The sequence below is a fragment of the Cryptomeria japonica genome, chromosome 3 (genome assembly GCF_030272615.1).
Source record: "Cryptomeria japonica chromosome 3, Sugi_1.0, whole genome shotgun sequence".
In the NCBI taxonomy this organism is placed as follows: domain Eukaryota; kingdom Viridiplantae; phylum Streptophyta; class Pinopsida; order Cupressales; family Cupressaceae; genus Cryptomeria; species Cryptomeria japonica.
Genome location: NC_081407.1, coordinates 267,223,553 through 267,245,074, shown reverse-complemented (window position 1 = coordinate 267,245,074; position 21,522 = coordinate 267,223,553). Strand labels below are relative to the sequence as shown.

Sequence of the window (21,522 nt, the reverse complement as noted above, 5' to 3'; positions counted from 1 at the left end):
GGGAGTGATAGAGAAAGATGGGAGGAGAGAGAGAGGGAGAGTGATAGGAAGATAGGTTTAGAGATCGAGGGAGACAAAGAGAATGAAATAGAAATATAGAAAGAATGATAATAGTATCTTAGTGATGATTGAAATTTGACTAGGTGTGAGAAATTATAAGATCTAGAGATTGGGGAGAGAGGAGAGAGTGAGATAGAGAGAGAGACAGAGAAGGAGGAGAAGAAGAGAGAAAGGAAAATAGATAAGTCTAGAGCTTAGGGGAAACAAAGAGCCTAAGATAGAGAGATAGAAAGAAAATGATGATAGAAGCCTACTAATTACTGTAATTTGACTAACTCTGAAAAATTATAAGATCTGCTAAAATCTAAAATCTACATTATGACTCCTAGAGATCTGAAACACTCTCAAACATCCTGACAATATATACATAAAATATAACTTAAATTATAAGAAAGATAAAAGACAAAGAGAAAATATAACTTATACTTAAATATAACAACATTAACATATTAATCTTGAATTTCTTTTACAAATGTCTCTAGAGTTCTCAAAGACAAACATGTACCATTTTTTTAATAACGTTTAAACTACTTGTCCAAAATTGAAATAAGTTATATATATTGTTATAGACTTCATTCTTTACACTTTAAAAAAATTTAATTTTTTTATTATTTTTGTGCAAGTTATGTGATGCGCACAAACAGGGGCCTAATTTTCAAGATGCGTCCACTTTGAAAAATCATTAAAAAAAAACTCAACAAAAATTTACAAAAAAATACACAACTTCTAGTGCTCTCTCTTAACTTTCCATCAAAGAGTTTTTTAAAATACTAAATGCAACTATAACATTTTTGATGCCCACGTCAGACACTATATTATGTTTTGTTGAAAAAAACAAGGACACTTTTGTGTGCGCGTGAGATTTGACATAATCTTATCCAATTTTAAAAACCCTTAGTAGTTTGAAAACTATTGTAGCGTCCTAAAATTGCGACACTTGCAATTTCGACTGCATTTGGGTTTTCACGATGGCGATGCAACACGGAACCTGAATGGAGACCCCGAAACTTGTTCATGACATCAAAAACTGCATTTTTCCAGCACCCTGCTTGATCCCTCCTTGCACCCTGCTGTCCCGGGAGGTGGGACCAGAGCGCCTAGCGCCCTGGTCCTTTAGGACTAGGGCGCCCAGCACCCTGGTCCCCCAGGACCATGGCGCCCAGCGCCCTGGTCCCTAGCCCTATTTTGGGCCCGGTCTCCTATGGGACTTCGGGCCTTTTTGTTTGCAAATTGGAAAATAACATTTCCTGGTCGACCTAAGGTCGGGAAAATCAGTCTATCAACCCTAATTGGCAAGTATATAAACTACATTTCCTCTCCCATTTTAGGGAGGAAGGACATATGTGTACAAGACGTGGAAACGATATTCAAACATTCAAGCATTCAAGCATTCCTTCAAGCAATTGATCATTCTAAGTCTCCATTCAAGGCTAGGTGTTGCATTCAAGACAAGGATTCAACCATTTAAGAGGAGATCACATACTACAACATACAACATACAACATACAACAACATCTATACCTTCGCATATAAGGATACAAACATCCTTACAACAAGGTATTAGTACTTGTTTTACATTACAGTCATTTACATTTACAGCATTTCTCATTTCTTGGTTAATTCCAAAACCGGGGTTTGACCTAAGGGCAAACCCCTAATCCCTAACCCCCCAATCGTCTTCGCTTTTCTGTGTGTAGGTTGCAGGTACCCGGCTGAAATTGAAGATCTGGAATCCTTGTGCAGAGACGAACAGATCCCCCTTCGTTTCGCGGATTTTTCGGAGGACTGTGTGCATGTCGGGCGCCATCATCCCGTCAATTTTTGCTCAAATTTGCAGGACAGCACCGTCTCGACATTTTACTGCAAATTCCAGGTCCGCAGCTTCATATCATATCCCTATCTCTATTTATAAGTAAATCTTTCTTGCTTCTACATGCATTCCTAGTTCAATCTTTCTATCTACATTCTTTACAAAAGAGGGTATCCTTGCTATCACAACCCTTGAAACTCATATAGAATCCAATCTTGCATTGCGTGGGATTGGATCTTGTGGGTTTCAACCCCTCTTTTGAATGTAAAGTCCCTCCTAAGTGAAAACCATCAACCCTAGTGACTCTCCCTTCTCTCTCCTTGGAGTTGGGGAGGGGAGAAACGTCTAGGGTTCGATTTTTCCGCTTTACAACTATATTCAAAGTACTACAATCTTTTTTGGGGGGGTATCTTCAAATTTTGAGTGGACGAGTCTCAAATTGCTCCTCCAAGTTTTGATTTTAAAAAAAGGGTGTCCACTTAAACCCCCTTTTTGTTCACCATCTTTGTGAACTTACCCTATGATACCCTTACTTTTACACGTGGGTCTCATTTTTTCCACTTAATGGTTATTGGAGAAAAATAAAATATTTATCTATCTATGAACAATTAAGAACTACATTAGACATTAGGATATGTAACCTGAAAAACACCTCTAATCTTAACACAAGGTTCATGTTCTCCTAGGTTAGACACTTGGATGTATCTGCTTTATGAATGTGAGCAACAATGATCAAGGATAATAAACAAACAAGTAGTGGAATAATGTCACATGCAAATAATGGAAAATAAGGCTCTCCTTTCAAACTCTTCGATCTACATTCTTTTCTTAAATTCCGACTCATTTTCACATATGAGTGAATGAATGTCATTAAATAAAACAAGATTCAAGTACAAATATAGATACAATTGTATGCTAAGTCGACTCAAAACAACTAATGAAATAGTTGACAATGAATACATTCAAAACGACTAATGAAGTGGTTGGCAATGAATACATTTAAACTTTAGATTTTAAAAATGCACGATTTAAATTTGTCATTGTATAATTGATCTAATTCACGTTTATAATTACATATATGATAAAAATAATAATTAAAATATGATTAACTATTAAAATACGAATCGAAAAAAACAATAAAAAAATTAAAATAATCCAATTTCACATACAATTATAGCATTTGTAGACTAATATTACAATGATACCCCAAGTCCCACACATAATACTTCAATAAAATTACTAGCAACCACTTTGTACGCACAAAATAAAATCCCTGACATCTCATAGAGGAGATAAATAAATATAATTAAATCACCGAGATCTGATCGAGAGATTAGAGGAATAAAAACAAAATCATATTTGATAAAATTAAAAGCAGTTTCTTCAATTGACTACAATAACTACTAGAGTTGTACAAACATTATCAAACGGTCAGTTGTCTGACGGCGACATTTGACAAAACTGACGACGTTAAATGAGACGTTAAGAGACATAAATTACACATCATTACGAAGAAAATCTACGTCAATTACAGGGACTGTAATCAGTGAATTAGGTCTTCATATTTTTTTGACTTCAAATTTGCAGCTTCAATGTTATTCCTGTCTAACGTAAACTTTTAAAAAAATGGGGAGCAGAATGAAGCAGGTAAGACTGCTTTTGTCCTTTGTCTGTAACTTTTTACGAGATTCTTTTCTGGTAGAGAAAAATTATTTTTTTCTGGTCTTTACAGCAATGGAGAATCGTGAGTCAGTAAGCTGTGCAAAGTGACGGTCAGTCTGAAGGTCATTCAAAAGCAAAATTCGGGGAACGAAGATATTCTCAAAGAGGAATTTTCCAGGAAAAAGGAGTGTTTGATTTCAAGCGGTGTGAAGAGGGAAGAAGTCTTCCAATCTTTGAAATGAGGTGAAGAATTTAGTGTTTAAACTTTGACAAATAGTTCCTAAATTACCGAATTGAAAGGGAATTAGAGCACATATTTCTGAATTTTGAAGTCCTCTGTTGTGTCAAATATGATTGCGCGTCTGACATTTTGTTGATTTTCTGGATCAATCTTTGTGGTTTACAAGCATCCACAACTTTCAATCCAAGTTTGGTATGTAGATTTGCAGTTTATTTAAGGAAAATTTATGTTTTATAATGTTAAATAGAGTCAAATCCGGAAAAACATTTGCTAAGAAAATTTCATAGTTTTTGGAAATTTCATCTTTTTAAGAGATGATCTTTTTCTCCCTTATTTGTTTTTTTGGAAGTGTTTCTCAAGAACTGGTAATTGATGGTGCCAGATTAAGGGTGCAAATTGAAACTAGTAAAAACCATTTTAGAATGTTAGTAGTTGTTTACAATTATTTTGGCACAGGATTTATGGATCTCAAATACAGTAAAACACGGGTAAACGGAAATGTCAATATTTTAGTTGGGACTGGCAACTGATAAATAGGACTCTGTGAAGCCACATCCTAATTTTATTCCTTCTCAAATACCGTAGACATTAAATTTGTAGATTTGATTCCAAGAGAAAAGAAAATACTCTGCAGAGAAAATTGAATTGCTTCCAAACATGAGGTTTCCCCTTTAATGTGCTACATACTTTGTCATGTGCCCTTTACATCTAATGCAGATTTTCAAAGGTAAATACTTTGCAGAAAACAGTGAAATTCCCTGCAATAGATATGAATATTTATTTGAAGTCGTTTTTGTCAACAAAATGCATTTTGGAAACTTTTCTGGATGAATTTCTTAGATGTTATTCGAGCTTTACTTTGAGATCTCCTCCCTCACTCATCGTCAGCGATTAAAGAAAGGTTTCCTCAAACTTGAACGAATTAGATTACTCCAAACCGTGTATGAGAACTTGGATAATTTTCTACGCAAGAAGTTGAAATTTCTGTTTAATATTAATTAATATTAATAAATTTGCGGTTTTCACAGCCCATGAGATTAGTGTGCATAGTTTTTGGGCAAAACTGTATACTAACAATTTATTATCAACACTCCGTGATCGATTATAAAATGTGATCTGATATTAAAATTGCGTGCACAAACTTCTTACCAAACTTTACATGCTAGTTCATAAAAAAACCGTTTTAACCAAAATATTTTAACATTCAAGTATGACTATTTTGCATTCATTTAAGCATAATTTATTAGCTTGATGTCTCAATTTTTTCCTCTCCGGGAACATTTACTTTCCAATGTATTCTTTTGAAGGCGAAAATCTCATCATGGGTTCTGATGGTTTATTTTGCAGGCAACATTAACAAGCAGCTAGTCGTATTCCCGTTTTGAGGCCAAAAAGGGAAGGATTTCATTTTGTTGAGCCGTGTAAGGAAGTACCCGTGCAATACTCCAGTTGGTTTTCTTTCTTTAGACTGCGCCGTTGATAGTCAAATTCGGTGAATCTGGTGTGGATGAAGCTGTACCGTTTCTTATTTTGTCTCGTAAATCTAGGCTTGAGTAATGTTAATGGTTTTGCAAATCGAAAAAGATTGGGGATAGATGCGCTCACCACGGCAGTTATTGCTACAGATGTGTTGATTTTGTCATATAGAGGTTTCTTTACTGGGTATGTTTGGCAATGAATGTATCAAGTCTACTTAGATCCGTGAAAATCTCGGCAGAATAGGCCAAATTCACGAGCCTAGACATTTGTCTTGTTTGGCTTTGGAAAGAGAAACTGTCAGATAATCTATTATTGTCTGGCATTGAATGTTGTTCAAAAGCCTGTATTTAGATGAGGGGGTTCGTTGTTCAGGATAGATGGTCACGAGGATGGATGAAGTTGGAGGACTTCTCACTATAGCGTGAGAGTCCTTGATGGGTTGATTTCCTTCTTAGAGGACATGAAGGTTATAAAAATGGTTGAATCCATTAGGGCTTCACTCTATTCTACAGAGTCAAAATTTCTAAAGCAAGAGAAGCCAATTTAGTTCTAATTTTTGGAGGATGTCAGAACTGTTAACAGTAGACAGCACAGAAGGAATTTGGTTGTGTTAGATGATGAAAGGTACGGGATTCTATTCTCAGACAAGGTTCGAATGCAGAGATAGGATATATATATAATGGGTGTCGTAATGCCGAACGCTACTCTGTGATCTAAACAGAGTGGAGTGTACAGTGTGCAAGACATTTTAGACCGTGAAAGGAGCTCTCTTTCTTCTTTCCATTCCAATGGAATCCGCAATGTTTTCAATATCAATTCTGCTTCTTCTCTCCAGCAACTTAGGGGCTACAGCTAGTGATTTTGATGTTTTAAAAGATGCATTTGGCTCAGTTAATGGTTTCAAACTCTCAGAAATTTGCAGCAGCAACAGCAGTTGTGACAGTATCCCATCATTATTTCTAGCATCTCGGAATCTCACAGGGATTGTGAACTGGAGAAAGATCTCTCTATTGAGCCAGGTCAGCACCATAGACCTCTCACACAATTCGCTCTCTGGGCCCATAACAAGCGATCTTTTCACAATCCAGAGTCTCCAAACACTGAATCTGGCTATGAACCAATTGGGAGGAAAGCTTATGTTTGACTGGAGTAGGATTGGGCATCAATTCTCCCATTTGCAGACCCTCAATCTCTCCTCTAACCGGCTCAAGATCTATGACAGCCGGTTCAATCTCTCAGGCTTCTCAACTCTCAGGGAGCTGGACCTGTCACACAACCAAATCTCCGGTAACAAGGTACTTGCTGAACTTTTCAGTTTACAGAACATTAACACAATTTCTCTTGCTGGTAATAGCATAGATTCGATCCCCGAACCCTCTGGATCCAAATACCTATACTCCCTTCAATATCTGGATCTCTCTAATAACAATCTCAGAGGAGACATTTCGTCTTTGGCTCAAATGCCCTCATTACGATATCTGGACCTTTCTGACAACAGCTTAACTGGGTTTTTCCCAAACGATTTCCCGTGGCTTGAAACTCTACAATACCTAAATATGTCTGGCAACGATTTCAGAGGCAACCTGAGTGCAGAGCATGTGCAAAAATTTGGGAGGCAAGCCTTCATTGATTCTGGAATCTGTAGTGAATCCCTGCAAATCCCCTGCAATAAACGCGCCCCAGCTCCTGCCCCTTCCCATGCATCTCGGCAAGGAGTCCTGATTCCAAGTTCCATTTATCGCAAGCCATCAAAACCGTCGTCATCATCGCATAAATTGAAAAAACCTGCAATTGCAGGTATTGTAGCCGCAGCAGCTGCAGTTATCATGATAACAATGGTGATCTTTTCTGTTTTTTATCTCAGAAGAAAAAAGAGTAGCCCAACGTTGTCCAAAGACTGGTCTGTGTCCAGGTCTTCATTCCCCTACAAAATGGAGATTCCCATAATTGAACCTGAGCAAGGACCGTTTTCATTTGAGACAGATTCAGGCACATGGGTTGCAGACATCAAGGATTCTACTTCTGCTCCTGTAATACTTTTTGAAAAACCTCTGCTGAACCTCACCTTCACAGATCTTTTAGCCCTCACTGGCCACTTCAGCAAAGATTCCCAAATGGCTGAAGGGCAAAGCGGGCCTGTTTACAGAGCCATTCTGCCAGGGGATCTTCATGTGGCAATCAAAGTCCTAGAGCAGGCTAAGGATATCGATGTGGAAGAGGCCACATCCAAGCTTCATGCGTTGGGTCGCCTGAAGCATTCCAACGTATTGCCCCTTGTGGGCTATTGTATTGCAGGGAAGGAGAAATTGCTCATCTATGAATTCATGCAAAATGGGGACCTTCACCAATGGCTGCACGAGCTTCCGGGAGTGCAGCCCGAGGCAGACTGGAGTACAGATACATGGGAGGAGGAGCAACCTAGAATTTCAGGAGAGCGGATGGGATGGTTTACCAGGCACAAAATAGCTCTTGGTATTGCTAGAGCCCTTGCTTTTCTTCATCATGGATGTTTCCCACCTATAATCCATGGGAGTTTAAGCTCCTCTAATGTTTTATTAGATGGACATTTTGAACCCCACGTGGCAGAGGCTGGGATCAGAGACCTTGTAGAAGGGAACCGCCTTCATTCCATACCTGAAGTTGAGGAATATGCAAAGGGTGATGTATATAGTTTTGGTATAGTGTTGCTGGAATTGGTCACAGGAAAAATGGTTCGCGGATATGACATTCCTGATGGTTTTGGTGAGGATTTGGTTGGTTGGGTTCGATATCTGATAAGAGAGAAACTGGGTGAGAATGCATTGGATCCAAGATTGGTTAATACAGGCCCTTTGAATCTAATGTTGGAGACCTTGAGAATTGGGTATCTTTGCACTGCAGAATCATCTCTCAAGCGCCCTTCAATGCAACAGATCGTGGGTCTTTTGAAAGATCTCCAACCAGATGGAGTTCAAAGCTGATTTATTCGGACCTAAGTTTTCCTCTGCACTTCAGATCATCTCTGCTCCCTGCATGCGGAGGCTGTCATAGAAATGACAGCAAGATGGTTTGGAGCTTTTGTTATTTTTTGTTTTCTGCAATATTTGGCAATGGAACCTGATTGTTTGAATTCTTTTATGTATCTATTTTACCCAAGTTTGCATTGATTGATTCAGAGGACATTTAGTCTAAAAGAGAAAAGGGTTTAGGTGTCGCTTCATTCATTTATCTGAAAGCATTTGCAGGTTTGAAAAACAGCTAAGATCTTATTTGTTGAATGGGGCTGCACTACAATTATATGATCAAAATAATTTATTGTATTGGTTTCCATACAATTTCTACAGTAGCTTATACGACCATAATTTATTGTGCTTCCTGTACTTATCAACAGGATACCATGGCTTTGTGTACGTACTAAATTTGCCAAAATACTGTTTTATAGAGTATATTTGAGGTTGTCAAAGTCTATTTAATCTGATTCAAGGTTGGGGTATGTTGATGTTCATGAATCTTAGTTACTTTGAAACTCCAATGGAAGGACAGGACTGCATTTCCATCCACTATTCATATCTTTGGCATTCATACCTCTATTCAATTACTATAATAATCATATTTTATGTATTTTTATTATTTATTTATGGATAGTAAAATAATAATTTTATTTCTATTTTTCAACATTTAGGAAGAAGATTCAGTAATTGAGCACCCTAAGTTCACACTTCCTTAAAGTCCCCTTAACAAATTAAAATCACTCAATTTTTTTCAGCAATTTACTTGACAAGTTCCATTTTATAAGGTTTTAGATCCACATCAGCATGTTTTTTGTTGAGGTGTTCAAAAGTCCCCCCAAAAGTTAGACAAATAGTTATGTACTAAGCTATTTTTTATTTGTATGCTGATGTGGCAATTACATGATTTGTTGTTTTTTCAATCTAAAGAATAGATTTCATACTTATGATCAACACTAACAATTTCAAAGTCACAACTATCACAACTAATATAGTATTATATTGTAAAAATATTAGACATTAAATTAATAAATATTATCACAACTGTTTAAAGATGCTTAACTACTAAAACATGTTCAACTACTGAATATTTTCCCATAATGACTGAATATATTTTATTTATTTTAAAATATTTTGATAAATCCTCAGAAGTGGAATGCTTTATAGAACTACGCACCCACCAATTCCCAAATTCACAAGTGTTGTTGTTCACGCCTCACTCTGAACCAGGCTTGGAATTTGACAAGCAAAATGATGACCGTTTTTTCACTTTTGAACCGTATTTGACAGCTTAAAAAATTAGTAGAATGTATGCATTGACATGATATTTTTTTTCTAAAACCGTATATATGACACTTCAAATTATAAATAAACCGTAAAAACATATAGTAGGTAATATATAATACCGAACCGTATTTGACAGCTTAAAAAATTAGTAGAACGTATGCATTGACATGCTATTTTTTTTTAATTTAGAATATTTTGAAATGGAAAGATTTAGAGTATGGAAGGATGTAGTTGTTTCTAATTTTATAATATTTTAATATGATTTTTTAGAATAGTTCTATTTTTTCATATGAATTTAGAAACTTGTCATAATTGAAATGATAGAATATAATTGATAAAATATTTTAATATGAATTTTTACAATATATTTTATTTTTTTATATATGAATTTAGAAACTTAGTCAATTTAATTTTTTAAATATATTTAATAAGATTGTTATAGAAACTTGTCATAATATATATAATTTTAAAAGTTTAATGTTTATTATTACTAAATTAATAATTATTAATTGATTATCATTTAATGTTAATATATAATATATATTAGCGTATTAATTTATAAACTTATTTAATAAATTTAAGATTTTTGCATATATTACTAATTTATCATTATTTTCTCATTAAGACAATGATTTTCATTTCTTCCCAACAAAGATTTGCATTGCATTTTGGTGTGGCTTCAATCTTCTACTTTTATATTTTTTGACAGTTAATATTTTTCTTAAAACGTCAAATGAAAGGCATTGAAATGACTAAACCGTCATCAAAAATTCATATGACAAGTAGGGGTGACCGTCAAATTCCAGGGCTGCTCTGAACAGTTCAACTGACTTTGAAAAATGGTGGAAGAAATGTTTTAAACATGTAAAAGACTGCAACTAACTGATAGATTTTTTTGTGTGCCCAACTTGACACTATTAAGATAGGGATTTAATTTTTACCCATTATAAGTTACATAAGCTTTGTTTTTTATTTTGAATATTTCATTAATGATTGGAATTTCAAAATTTAAGTTATAAAATGTATTGGTGAATGTTTGATTCGAAATGATTGTTATTTCAAAATTATGGTACCTGTTTTAAGAGAAATCTTACATGGAAAAATGTAAAAAAAATATTAAAAATTGAAATTTAATATTCAATTATAGAAATATTAAATATAAAAAATTGTAATTTTGAAAATTTAAAGACATTATAATGGTATTGAAATATAAAGAGATTTTACACTTGTGGATTATAGAATATCTTTTTTTTTTTTTATGTTTATATAGTATTGTATAGTTTATATATGATTATTTTAAAAAAAAAATTTGATAAAAGTGGGTAACCACTAAATTATATTAATATTTATTTTTTTTGTTTACAAGGTGTCTGGTTCAAAGAGCATTGAAGGGAAAGAACCAGTAAGAAAACCCTTTGATGTTGCTCGAAATACACAAGCCTACCTACCCATTACAAGGGCCCCCAGGGCACATTCCACCAAAACCCTCCCAAATTACATAATAATTTCATTAGATATAAAAGAAGTTGTCATAAGAGGCATACAAGAGTAAATTGTCATTGTGAAATATCAAGAAGAACAACATCCATTCAAAAAACTGAAGGATTAGCCAAAAAATATGAGTACGAGTCACCCCTGCCTATAAAGCACATTTCTTCAATCCACTGATTAATATGAAACCAAGAACAAGAAGAGAAATCACTACAAGAGAACCTACCAAGACAAACATCGTAAGCAAACACAAAATAATCCAAATAAGGAGGGGATGTTGTAGGCCCAGAGGAACCAAAATGAGGCCAAGCCAAAGAATAGCCCATAGAAGAAGCCAAGATAATAGCAAAAAGATGAGAAACCGTTGCATATACCAAAACATCTGCAAGTTCCAAGACCTTGAAGTCAACCACCAACTTCCAAGCCTTAACAATGCCTTTTGAATGAAACAAAACATCATATCTTATGAGAAGAGTCGCTAGAATAAAGAGAGAGAAATCAAGAGAAGAGAACTAGCAGAGCCCATATAAAAGCCAACCAAATGAGATATCATCATGAATGCATCCAAGGCCAAGCACGATACCACATAGAACATGCAGGAGCCAACATACCAAAACATGATAAACAAATCCACTTGCTAGAGGAGTGAACGAAGTACAAGCAAACATCATTACACATTCATGCAAGTAGATGACGAGCTGGGATAATGAAAACCAACCTAAAGAATCTCACCACCGAATGATTATCAAATCAAAACAATCAATCTGCAGATCAAATGATAAAAATATGCCAACTCATAGCAGTCATCATTACACAATCATGCAAGTAGACGACAAAGTAGGATAATGAAAGCTACCAAACAATGATTAACCGAAACCATCCTACACAAGCTCACCACCACATGATTACCAAATCGAACAACCAATCTGCAGATCAAATGATAAAAATATGCCAAATCATAACAGTGAACAAGCAAGGAAACAAATATTGACCAGATAAGGCTCGAGTAACCATACTATGATTAGCCAAAAAAGTTCAATCTACCCGATAGAAATCATCACACAGATAAAGTTCAGGCACCCAACACGTATCACCATCCACCAAAATGCAATGAGGATAAGGAAGCTTCACCCCACGTAAACCAACTCAAAGACTCAACCTGTCAAACAAGGGTCAACTGATAACATGTGCTAATCCAACTCGACAGACAGGGTACAACCAAACGAATGTAGCACCAAAACCCTCCTTTCTCAATGAGGAAATACTTACCAAGTATGCCACCAACAAAAATGTTGCCATAAGGCCAGACAACACCCTCCCTGATGTAATACACAAAAGAAAATCCACAACCAACAAGGAGTGAGATGAAGGCCACAAACCTCAATCAATCAAACTTAATAAAGGATACTAATGCAAGAAGCAGGAATATCTCGAGGGGAGACTTCCAGATACTCAGCACATTCGACAACAACCTTGTTAGCCAGATAATCTACAATAACATTTATTTCCCTATAACAATGAGATATAGTAAAGGTAGAAAAACACTTCAATTGTGCAAGAATTCGATCTAGCAGGTACTGTAAGTGCCAGGAAACACATTTCTTAGCAGAGACCGAATGAAAGATCAACATTGAATCCCCTTCAATGATAATATCCTTAATGCCCAAAGAGATGGCAAGATCAAGACCAAAAGATAACGCATGAAATTCAGCAGAATTGTTAGAGTCGACACCAATAAATTTACCCACAACTTTAACAATCATATAATTATGATCAAAGAGGACAACCCCAATCCCCGACTTACCTGGATTACCCTTAGCAACCCCATCAAAATTTAATTTAAATGAGAATTGGAGGGGAGGAGTCCATTTAGCTAGCTTACGTTTGGCAAGAGAGGATAAGCCAGACGCTATATCCCCATGAGATGGAATGACTCGAAGTGACATCCATTTCCATGTTACCCAATTATCCCAGTGAGAAAAGGAACACAAATGATCCATTTTTTTGTAAATGTAAGAAAGCACCACCTCATAAATGGAGGATTGGATCCTGTCAAGCACATCCCCTAATGAAGCTGATTTTTGCTTAAAAATCCTAGAGTTCCTCTCCAGCCATATGTTCCAAATGACAATAAAAGGAGCCACAACCCAAAGAGAGGAATAAAATGAAGATGAGTACAACAAAGGCCAAGCCAAGAAATGAGATAGTAAATTAGGACCAATGGCAAAAGACCATCCAAGCTTACCAAACAACCAGTACCAATAATCCAAAGCAAACGGGCAATGCAAAAACACATGATCCATAGATTCCATATAGTAGCCACAAAACACACAAGGAAAAACTGCAGTAATCCCAAGCCTATCTAATCTCACCCCAGTGAGAACTCTATCTTGCATTGCAAGCCAAGCAAAAAAACCAACTTTAGGAAGACAAGCCGAGTGTTAAAAGAGCTGAGAAGGCCAAGGGGAGGAAGAAGAGGAATGAGACAAGGTCTTGTATCCCTCCTTTACCGAATAAGAGCCTGATGCACTCTTAGTCCAAACCAAAACATCATCCTGATCTTGAAACACAAGAAATATTTTCTCAAGCTCTATTTCAAAAGCAACTCTGAGGTCTTTACTAATGGGCATAAAATCAATAGACTTCCATCGAGACACAGGATAAGGACCCAAGGTATCAATGTCAACATAGTCAGCGACAAACACTCCTAGAGACTAGAAAGGATATCAGACAAAGGAGACTAATCCCGAATGGAAGATAAGGCAGCATGACCATTCCAAACTTCATCCCAAAACTGAGCCTTCTTCCCATTGTGGACTAACCAAAAGAGATGCGAGAGGATAACCGATCTACAACTAACAATAAAATTCCAAAAAACTGAACCTTTCGGGAGAGATGAGGCTGTGAATATCCTTTCTCTAGGAGACCCCTCAAATACTTAGCAAACATAATGGAAGTCTATTTACTAGAAGGATCCATATATAGTTTCCAGACGAGTTTAGCCCCCAAGGCTTTATTCTAGGAAATTAAATCTTTGATACCCGAACCCCCCAACTCCTTAGGAAGACAAACCTTATCCCAAGCTAAGAGAGGAAGCTTCTTTTTACCCCCAATGTTATCATTCCAAAGAAAGGATCTTAAAGACACCTTGAGATCTTAAACAACCTTGGGGGGAGTTTTCAAAATAGACATCAAATAAGTAGGAATGGCATTAAGTATTGACTTAATCAAAAGAATCTTACCAGCTAAAGTGAGCCATTTATGATTCCAGGAAGAAATTCTAGAAGATGTCGCATGGACCACTTTATCCCAAAATATAGCCTTGTCCAAACCAACAAAAAAAGGAATGCCTAAGTACTTACAAGGGAAGGAACCCACTTGAAAACCCCAAAATTGATTCATCCTTTTCTGAACCAGAGGGGAAACATTTAGAAAGAACATCTTTGATTTCAGACTACTAACTTTATGTCCAGAGAATGAAGAGTAGTCATCAATGATCTTTTTGACAACTCTAGCCTTTGCCAAAGAGGCGGAACCAAAAAGAAGAGTATCATCCATTAAAAGACAATGGGATTGCGAAGAAGGATATCCATCAATTTTAATACCATTCCACAAACCTGAAGCTCTAGCATCAGAAATGGCCCTACTTAAAGCCTCAGCCAGAAGTATAAACAAAAAAGGGGAAAGAGGATCCCCTTGCCTAACCCCACGAGAGGAAGAAAAAAAGCCAGTAAGACATCCATTTATCAAAACTAAAAAGCAAGAAGAATAAATGCATGAAAAGACCCATTTAATCCAACTATGAGCAAACCCAAAGCGATTCAGAACAGAGACTAAAGATGCCAGTCAACTTGATCATATGCTTTAAGCATGTCAAGTTTAAGAATCATAGTTGAAATCTTCTGATGCGAAATGGAATGCAGAATCTCATGAGCTACAATTGCACCCTCTAAAGTTACCCTATCAGGAACAAATCCACCCTGATCAATAGATACAATTCTAGGAAGGAGCTTAGCCAACCTAACTGAAATTGCCTTAGTAATGATTTTATATAAAGTACTGCAAACAGAAGTAGGACGAAAATCAGAAAAGGAGCTAGGATTATCCACCTTAGGAATAATGACAATAAGAGTAGTGTTTAGTTCTTTCAAAATAGTTCTATTCTGCCTAGACTCTTCCAGGGCTAGTAAAATATCATTCCCCAGAAAGTCCCAACATTTCTGAAAAAAATAAAGTTGTAAACCCATCCGGACTTGGAGCCTTTTCCGGATGCATGGAAAAGACCACTTCTCTTAATTCATCAATAGTAAAAGGAGCTATAAGAATCATATTATCATCCTTATTAACAAGTGGAGGGACCAAATCAATAAAGTTATTGTCTAAAGAGACAGACTCAGCTGATAGCAGAGACTTAAAAAAATTCACAGCTTCAGAAGCAATTTCATCCTCATCTGACATAAACCTCCCATTAGAATCATGAATACAAGATATTCTATTGTGTTGCCTCCTAATTTTAGTTGAAGAGTGAAAAAATTTGGTATTTCTATCACCCTCTGATAACCAAAGGTCCCTAGATTTTTGCGTCCAATAGGATTCTTCCCAAGCTAGAAATTTCTCCAATTGGGCTTTCAAGCATTTAAGCCTATCAAAGGACAAAGGAGTCATACCCGAAACCAAAGTAACCTCATTAAGTTGTTCAATTTCCACCTGAATCCTAGCCTTTTCCCCAAAAATATTCTTAAAATGTAAAGAATTCCAGACTCTAATCTTACCTTTAAGAAAAGGCAGTTTCTTAACTATCTGGAACATCCTCAATCCATTAACATGTGGAGCGGACAACCACCACCGTTTTAACAGAGGAAGAAAGGATTGGTCCCTAAACCACATTGGCTCAAATTTGAAAGGAAGCTTCCTAGGAGCTCTATCCTCAAGAATAGAAAATAAGATAGGGAAATGATCTGAACCAGTAAAAGGCAGGACCGAGGAAAAAAATCTAGACCAGAATTATACCAATTTTCAGACACCAAAAACCGGTCCAACCTTTCAGCAATTTGACAGAAATCCTTTCTCATATTAGTCCAGGTGAAAGGGCCATTTTGAGTTTTACAATCAACTAAGTTCAAATTTCTAATAAAGTGACAAAAATCATCAATGATATGCTTATTTGGAATGATCCCCCAAAATTTCTCTTCAAGACAAGAAATTGCATTAAAGTCACCCCCAAGAATAAAAAAAGTGCCCATCAAAGGAGAAGCAATCAAAGCTAAATTCTCCCAAAGTTTCCTTTTTTCTACCACACTGATAGGACCATAAATATTAAAAAGCCATAATTTAGTATTAGAAAGCCTATTATTTACTAGCGCAAGCATCCAATTCGGTAAAGAGGCAACCAAAGAGAGATCCACACTAGAATCCTTCCAAAGAAAAGCAAGCCCTCCCGAAGCCCCCAAAGAGGAAGAAATGCAAAATTTCCAGGGCTTCCAAGAGGAAAACAACAACTCTGTAGAAGATTAATTTAACTTGGTTTCTTGCATCATCACAATATCACACTTTATTAAGTCCAATTGGGACTTAATCAAGCATCTTTTGTTAGGGGCATTTAAGCCCCTAACATTCCAGGATAAGATCTTCATTGGCCCAGAGGGGAGACAACGACTCCCCTCTTTTCACAATAAGAAGTCTGAGAGACCTTTCCCTCAGAAAACTCCTTTTGAAGACTCCTTTTAGAAGCCAAGGCTCTTGTAACCGGCGGACTAAAAGTCTTCTTTGTCCTCTTCTTTTTGGAAGAATCCAAAGGAGAAAGAAGAGTTGATTGGATACCTGCATCAATTTCCAGTTGTTTCTTAACATGTTTAGGCTTACGGCCCCTCTTTGTAGGAGTATTAAAAGGAGATACAAGAGAGAGTGGGGACTAAATCAATGGTAATCCACCATTAGAACTTAGATGTGCAATTCCATCAGGGGCCTTATCCTTACCTTGATCCAAAACCTCAAACCCAATAGAATTCACAGGAAGGAATCATAGCCCTCTCCGGATTGAGAAATTCAAAAGGATTATTAGTAGGAAAAGCAGATAAATCATTATCCAGGTTACCTAAATCAACTACAATCGAGGTTATTACTTTATCTGCTAGCTCAGAATTAAGAGCAATGTTATTACTGTTAACAATATTTTGCACTTGGGCAATGAGATGTTCGTCGGGGGCAATAAGAGGAAAGGTGTATCAGGAAAGGCTACCCCATTGCCTTGACCTTATATGTTTTTGTTGCATGTGCCCTCCATTATGTTTTGAGAACATCCTTGATCAATCCACTTATTTTTGGTATTAGCCTTCTAAGGTGTAATGAGTAGATTCTCAATGTTCTCTTTGTTGATGAGACAACTCTATTTGTTCAAATGGATAAAGAAAACTTTAATAATTTTATGCATAGATTGGATACATTTTTTATGGCCTTTGATGCTAATATCTCAAGTTCTAAATCATCCATTCTTATTTGGGATTTGGCTCCTCCTAGATGGCTTAAGCATTAGGAGTGGTAATGGTTGGGTTCTACCCAAGTTGCTTGTTATCTTGGAATTCCCTTTGCTCTCACACCTAACATGAAATATATGTGGGAGTGGTTGTATCTACAAGAAAAACTAAAACATAAAAAGTGATAGACCCATCTTCTGGCATTAGCTGCAAGACTACAAATTGTTCATAATGTTTTGGCTTCACATGCGATTTTTTTTTTTTACCTGGTAGTTTGATAATTACCATTTTTATAAGTTGCAAAAAATACTCAAGATACTTTTTATGGTCTACTGATAAGGGTAAGGGAAATAGAAATGTTGTAGATTGGAAATGGTATTGCTTGCCTTAAAGTCTCATTGGTCTTGGCCTAATAGACCTGAAAGATAAGGGCATTGCCTTAGGTTTCAAATGGATCATTAAAGCATGCAAGGGAGAGTAGCCTTGGAAAGTCCTCTTAAGAAATAATCTAACCTTATCCAAGCCCAAGAAAGGCAAAGCTTGGGGGAACCTACATTTGTATGACATTATTTTTAGGAAATTTGATATTTAGGTGTTTGGATCGCTAGTGTTTAGTACAACATTTGAAAAGCATGGACTAGAGTCATACATTTGATTCTAAATAAAGACACTTATTCTCCTTCTTTGTAGCAATGGTTTGAATACAAATAAATTTATTGGAATCTATATTGGAATAATAAGCCCTTAGTTCTCACCCAAGGGTGCTCTGCCAAGGGGTGGGTTGCTAACAATATTAAGGATTTTCATGATATAGTAAACAATAATGGGTTGATTAGCTAGGAACAACTTAGCAATCACTTTGGTCTGCCTATTTATTAGTTCAAAAATTATTTTGTTTTCAATAAAGCATTTGATATTATGTGTTCTTCCTTTATTTTAGGTTTTTCATGTTGATTCATTGAAAATGATTGCTTGGAATGGTGGTACCAAGTTTCAACAAATTTCCATTAAAAAGGTGGGCTATATGTTAACTAATATGAGGAATATTATTCCATGGATTAATAAGTGTCAAAAATTGGATTGGAGTGACAATGTTTGGTCTACAATGCTTAGTCACATTTGGTAAAGATTTAGTGAAGCTAAAAAAAGGATTCTTTCGATGGTTATTGTTGCTCAAAAAACTTGTTGTTCATCACGTTTTAGAATTTGTTGGTGTCTTTACTGAGAATTGTGCTTTTTGTGATGCCCATGAGTCTTTTAAGCATATATATTTTTTGATGTCATGGAAATGGGGACAAGGCAACAACAAAGTTCAATGTTAATAAGTTAGTTTCAACCATAAAAACAAAACAAAGAACTAAAAACCATTCCAAACATATCAAGAGAGATTTCAAAAAGCATGAAAGAAGTTTAACAAAATAAAAGAAAGGAGAAGAGCCTCCCTAAGATGCTTCCATGATGCCTTTTGATGCTTCTCCCTTGTTTCTCTCCTCTCCAAGTCCCAAATGAGTGTAGCTCTCAGCTTTTAGCACTAGCCATGGATGCCATATGGAGATTCAAGATGGTTGAATATGATAAGCAAATACTATGCAAGAGTAGATAGTGATGCTATGAAAAAGCTCTATGCTAATGCCAGTATAACAACAATACTCTAAAATGCTTCCTTTTGCTTGAGGAGAAGGGTTCTACTTATAGAAGAAATGGGGAAATGAAGGGTTAAGATTGAATGGTTTAATCAAGGGCCAAGTTTGAAAGTTGGGGATCCATGTGCACAATTGGCACCAATAAAATGGTGACAAGTGTCAACATAGGATTGGGTTGAGAGAAGAGGCTGGAGGCATTAAAGGCCTGAGAAGACCTCATGGTTATCTAGAAGGTAAGGGTCAAGTCTAAATTAGGATTACCCACTAGATTAGGAGTTAATGCAAGGATAAACCTTTGTGCAAATGTTTAAGAGATAATCATGGTCAAAGCATTAATGGCCTGATGAGACCTTTGGGTTGGGTAGAGGTTGAGTCAAAACAAATGTTTTAACCATGTGGGAGGGTTGAATTAACCATTAATGGTTATTGGAGACTTTGGGGATTAAGTGGTTGAAGGTTGAAAGCTTTCAAAGGTTATCCAAGACTTTGAGGGTTAATTTGTTGAACACACAAAGCATTAATTGCTTTTCAAAGACTTTGGAGTCTTTGAGAAGTGACTCCAATTTGCTTAGGAATGTGACAATATTTAGGGGATGGATTAGGCTAATTAGGAAGGGTTTAGAAGAATCTAGAAGGGGTTTAGGCATACAAGTGGATTTTGTAGGAAAATGCAAGTGGGAGAAATTTTGGTATTTTCAATTAAAATAAAATCATTTATTTCAATTAAATGGTGTAAGTTGAATTTGGATAAATATTTAAATAAATATTAATTTATTTAAATGAGAAAAATGAAAATAAAGCATTAAAATGCTTGAAGACTTTGAGGGGAACCATTAAAGGCTTGAAGACTTTAAGGAAAACCATTAAAGTCTTAAGAAGACTATAGAAGGAAGCCATCAAGTTTGAAGACTTTAAAGCCATCAAGTTTGAATACTTTAAGGGAAACCATTAAAGGTTTCAAGTGGGTGAGGATAAATAGGATTTTAAATAAATAATTTATTTAAAATAGTTGTGCAACTTGCTTTTGTAGGAAAATACAAGTGGGTGGAGGATAAAAGTGATTTTAAATAAATTATTTATTTAAAATAATTGTGCAACTTGCTTTTGTAGGAAAATACAAGTGGGTGGAGGATAAAGGTGATTTAAATAAATGATTTATTTATTTAAATGTGAGAGGTGGGATTTTGGGGGATTTAAATAAATATTAATTTATTTAAATGTGAGAGGTGATTTAATTAAACAAATATGATTTATTTATTTAATTAATGGTATGAATTTGGTTAAGTGAATTAAATCAAATAAATTGAATAATTTATTTAATTAATAGGAGAAGAGGGTTAAGATGAATTAATTAAATATTAATTTAATTAATTATTAATTGATGGTTAAATAATCAAATAAATACTAAGTATTCATTTAATTAAGTGGACAGATTTATGTGACTACATTTTTTAATATAAATATGTTTTTTCATTGTGGTTTATGCTTTTTGGTCAGTGTTAGGGTTGGGACTGTAAAAATGGCTTTAGATGGTTTGAAATTTTGGTTGGATATGTTAATGCTTTTTTTGCTACTTGCTTAACGAATTTTAGCTTGTTTTGACTAATGAAATTTTATGGTTTATTTGGAAGAAGAGAAATGAGGATATTTTTCAAGGTGAACTCACTTTCTTTACCACTGTGTTGCAGGTTTTAGCTATCTTGGAAATACCAAAAGATAGGCTCATTATATTGTTGGAGAATAGATAAAATCAGGCAATTTCTTCCCCAATGGAAGAAATAATTTGAAAAATGAGGAGCTAACATTGTTGCACGAGTACATGGAAAATAACCAAGTCAATAAACCCCTTATTGAGGAACCTACCAGATTCAAAAGAGGATATGTCAAAGATGCTCTAGAAGATATAGTTGAGCCTTCGATTGGAACTTGTGAATGTGATTATCAAATCTACAACTTCAAGGTAGGGGGCTGTGGGAATAGTAGTTTTTATCAAACATGGATGTATCTTCTCATTTTGAAACTATGGTGTATGTATTAGTCTTAATGGGATAGTTTTTGGTTTTAGTAGCTTTACAAGTTATGGGGATTTTATATCTCTGCCTTATGGAGCATACAACTTCTCACATGTTATTATAATTACATGTATAACCATATAAAAATACAATATATTATAAATTTTACATATTTTAAATAATGTATAAATAATTTTTACTTTTCTAGATATATTTAATAACAATATTTGTTATTATTATTATTATTAGTATTAGTAGTTTGTAATAATATCATTGATATTATTATACTTAGTATTACATTGTATCCTTAAACTTACACTACACTATTTCGATCACAATTGATAACATTAATTGTATATAATATAATATTAATATAA

The 21,522-nt window shown here is 35.3% G+C and overlaps 2 protein-coding genes across 4 annotated transcripts; one reads left to right on the top strand and one right to left on the bottom strand.

Annotated features, from left to right (window-relative positions):
• Positions 1-3,364: 3,364 nt before the first annotated feature.
• On the top strand, positions 3,365-8,615 carry LOC131053328 (calmodulin-binding receptor kinase CaMRLK). 3 transcript variants are annotated; one of them, XM_057987908.2, is made up of 3 exons: positions 3,365-3,517; positions 3,603-3,775; positions 5,121-8,615. In XM_057987908.2, the coding sequence occupies exon 3, from the start codon at positions 6,041-6,043 to the stop codon at positions 8,210-8,212; it is 2,172 nt and encodes a 723-aa protein (XP_057843891.2). In that variant the 5' UTR covers positions 3,365-3,517; positions 3,603-3,775; positions 5,121-6,040; the 3' UTR covers positions 8,213-8,615. The 3 variants fall into 3 exon arrangements, with proteins under 3 accessions (XP_057843891.2, XP_057843892.2, XP_057843893.2); XM_057987909.2 differs by lacking the exons at positions 3,365-3,517; positions 3,603-3,775 and adding an exon at positions 3,812-3,965; XM_057987910.2 differs by lacking the exons at positions 3,365-3,517; positions 3,603-3,775 and adding an exon at positions 4,515-4,981.
• A 3,796-nt stretch (positions 8,616-12,411) lies between these two features.
• Positions 12,412-13,017, bottom strand: LOC131053322 (uncharacterized). Its single transcript, XM_057987900.1, has one exon. The coding sequence runs from the start codon at positions 13,015-13,017 to the stop codon at positions 12,412-12,414; it is 606 nt and encodes a 201-aa protein (XP_057843883.1).
• Positions 13,018-21,522: the final 8,505 nt, after the last annotated feature.

Excerpts from the sequence above, each read along its gene's own strand:
- LOC131053328 (XM_057987908.2), top strand. The coding sequence starts at position 6,041 with ATGGAATCCGCAATGTTTTCAATATCAATTCTGCTTCTTCTCTCCAGC.
- LOC131053322 (XM_057987900.1), bottom strand. The coding sequence starts at position 13,017 with ATGGATCATTTGTGTTCCTTTTCTCACTGGGATAATTGGGTAACATGG.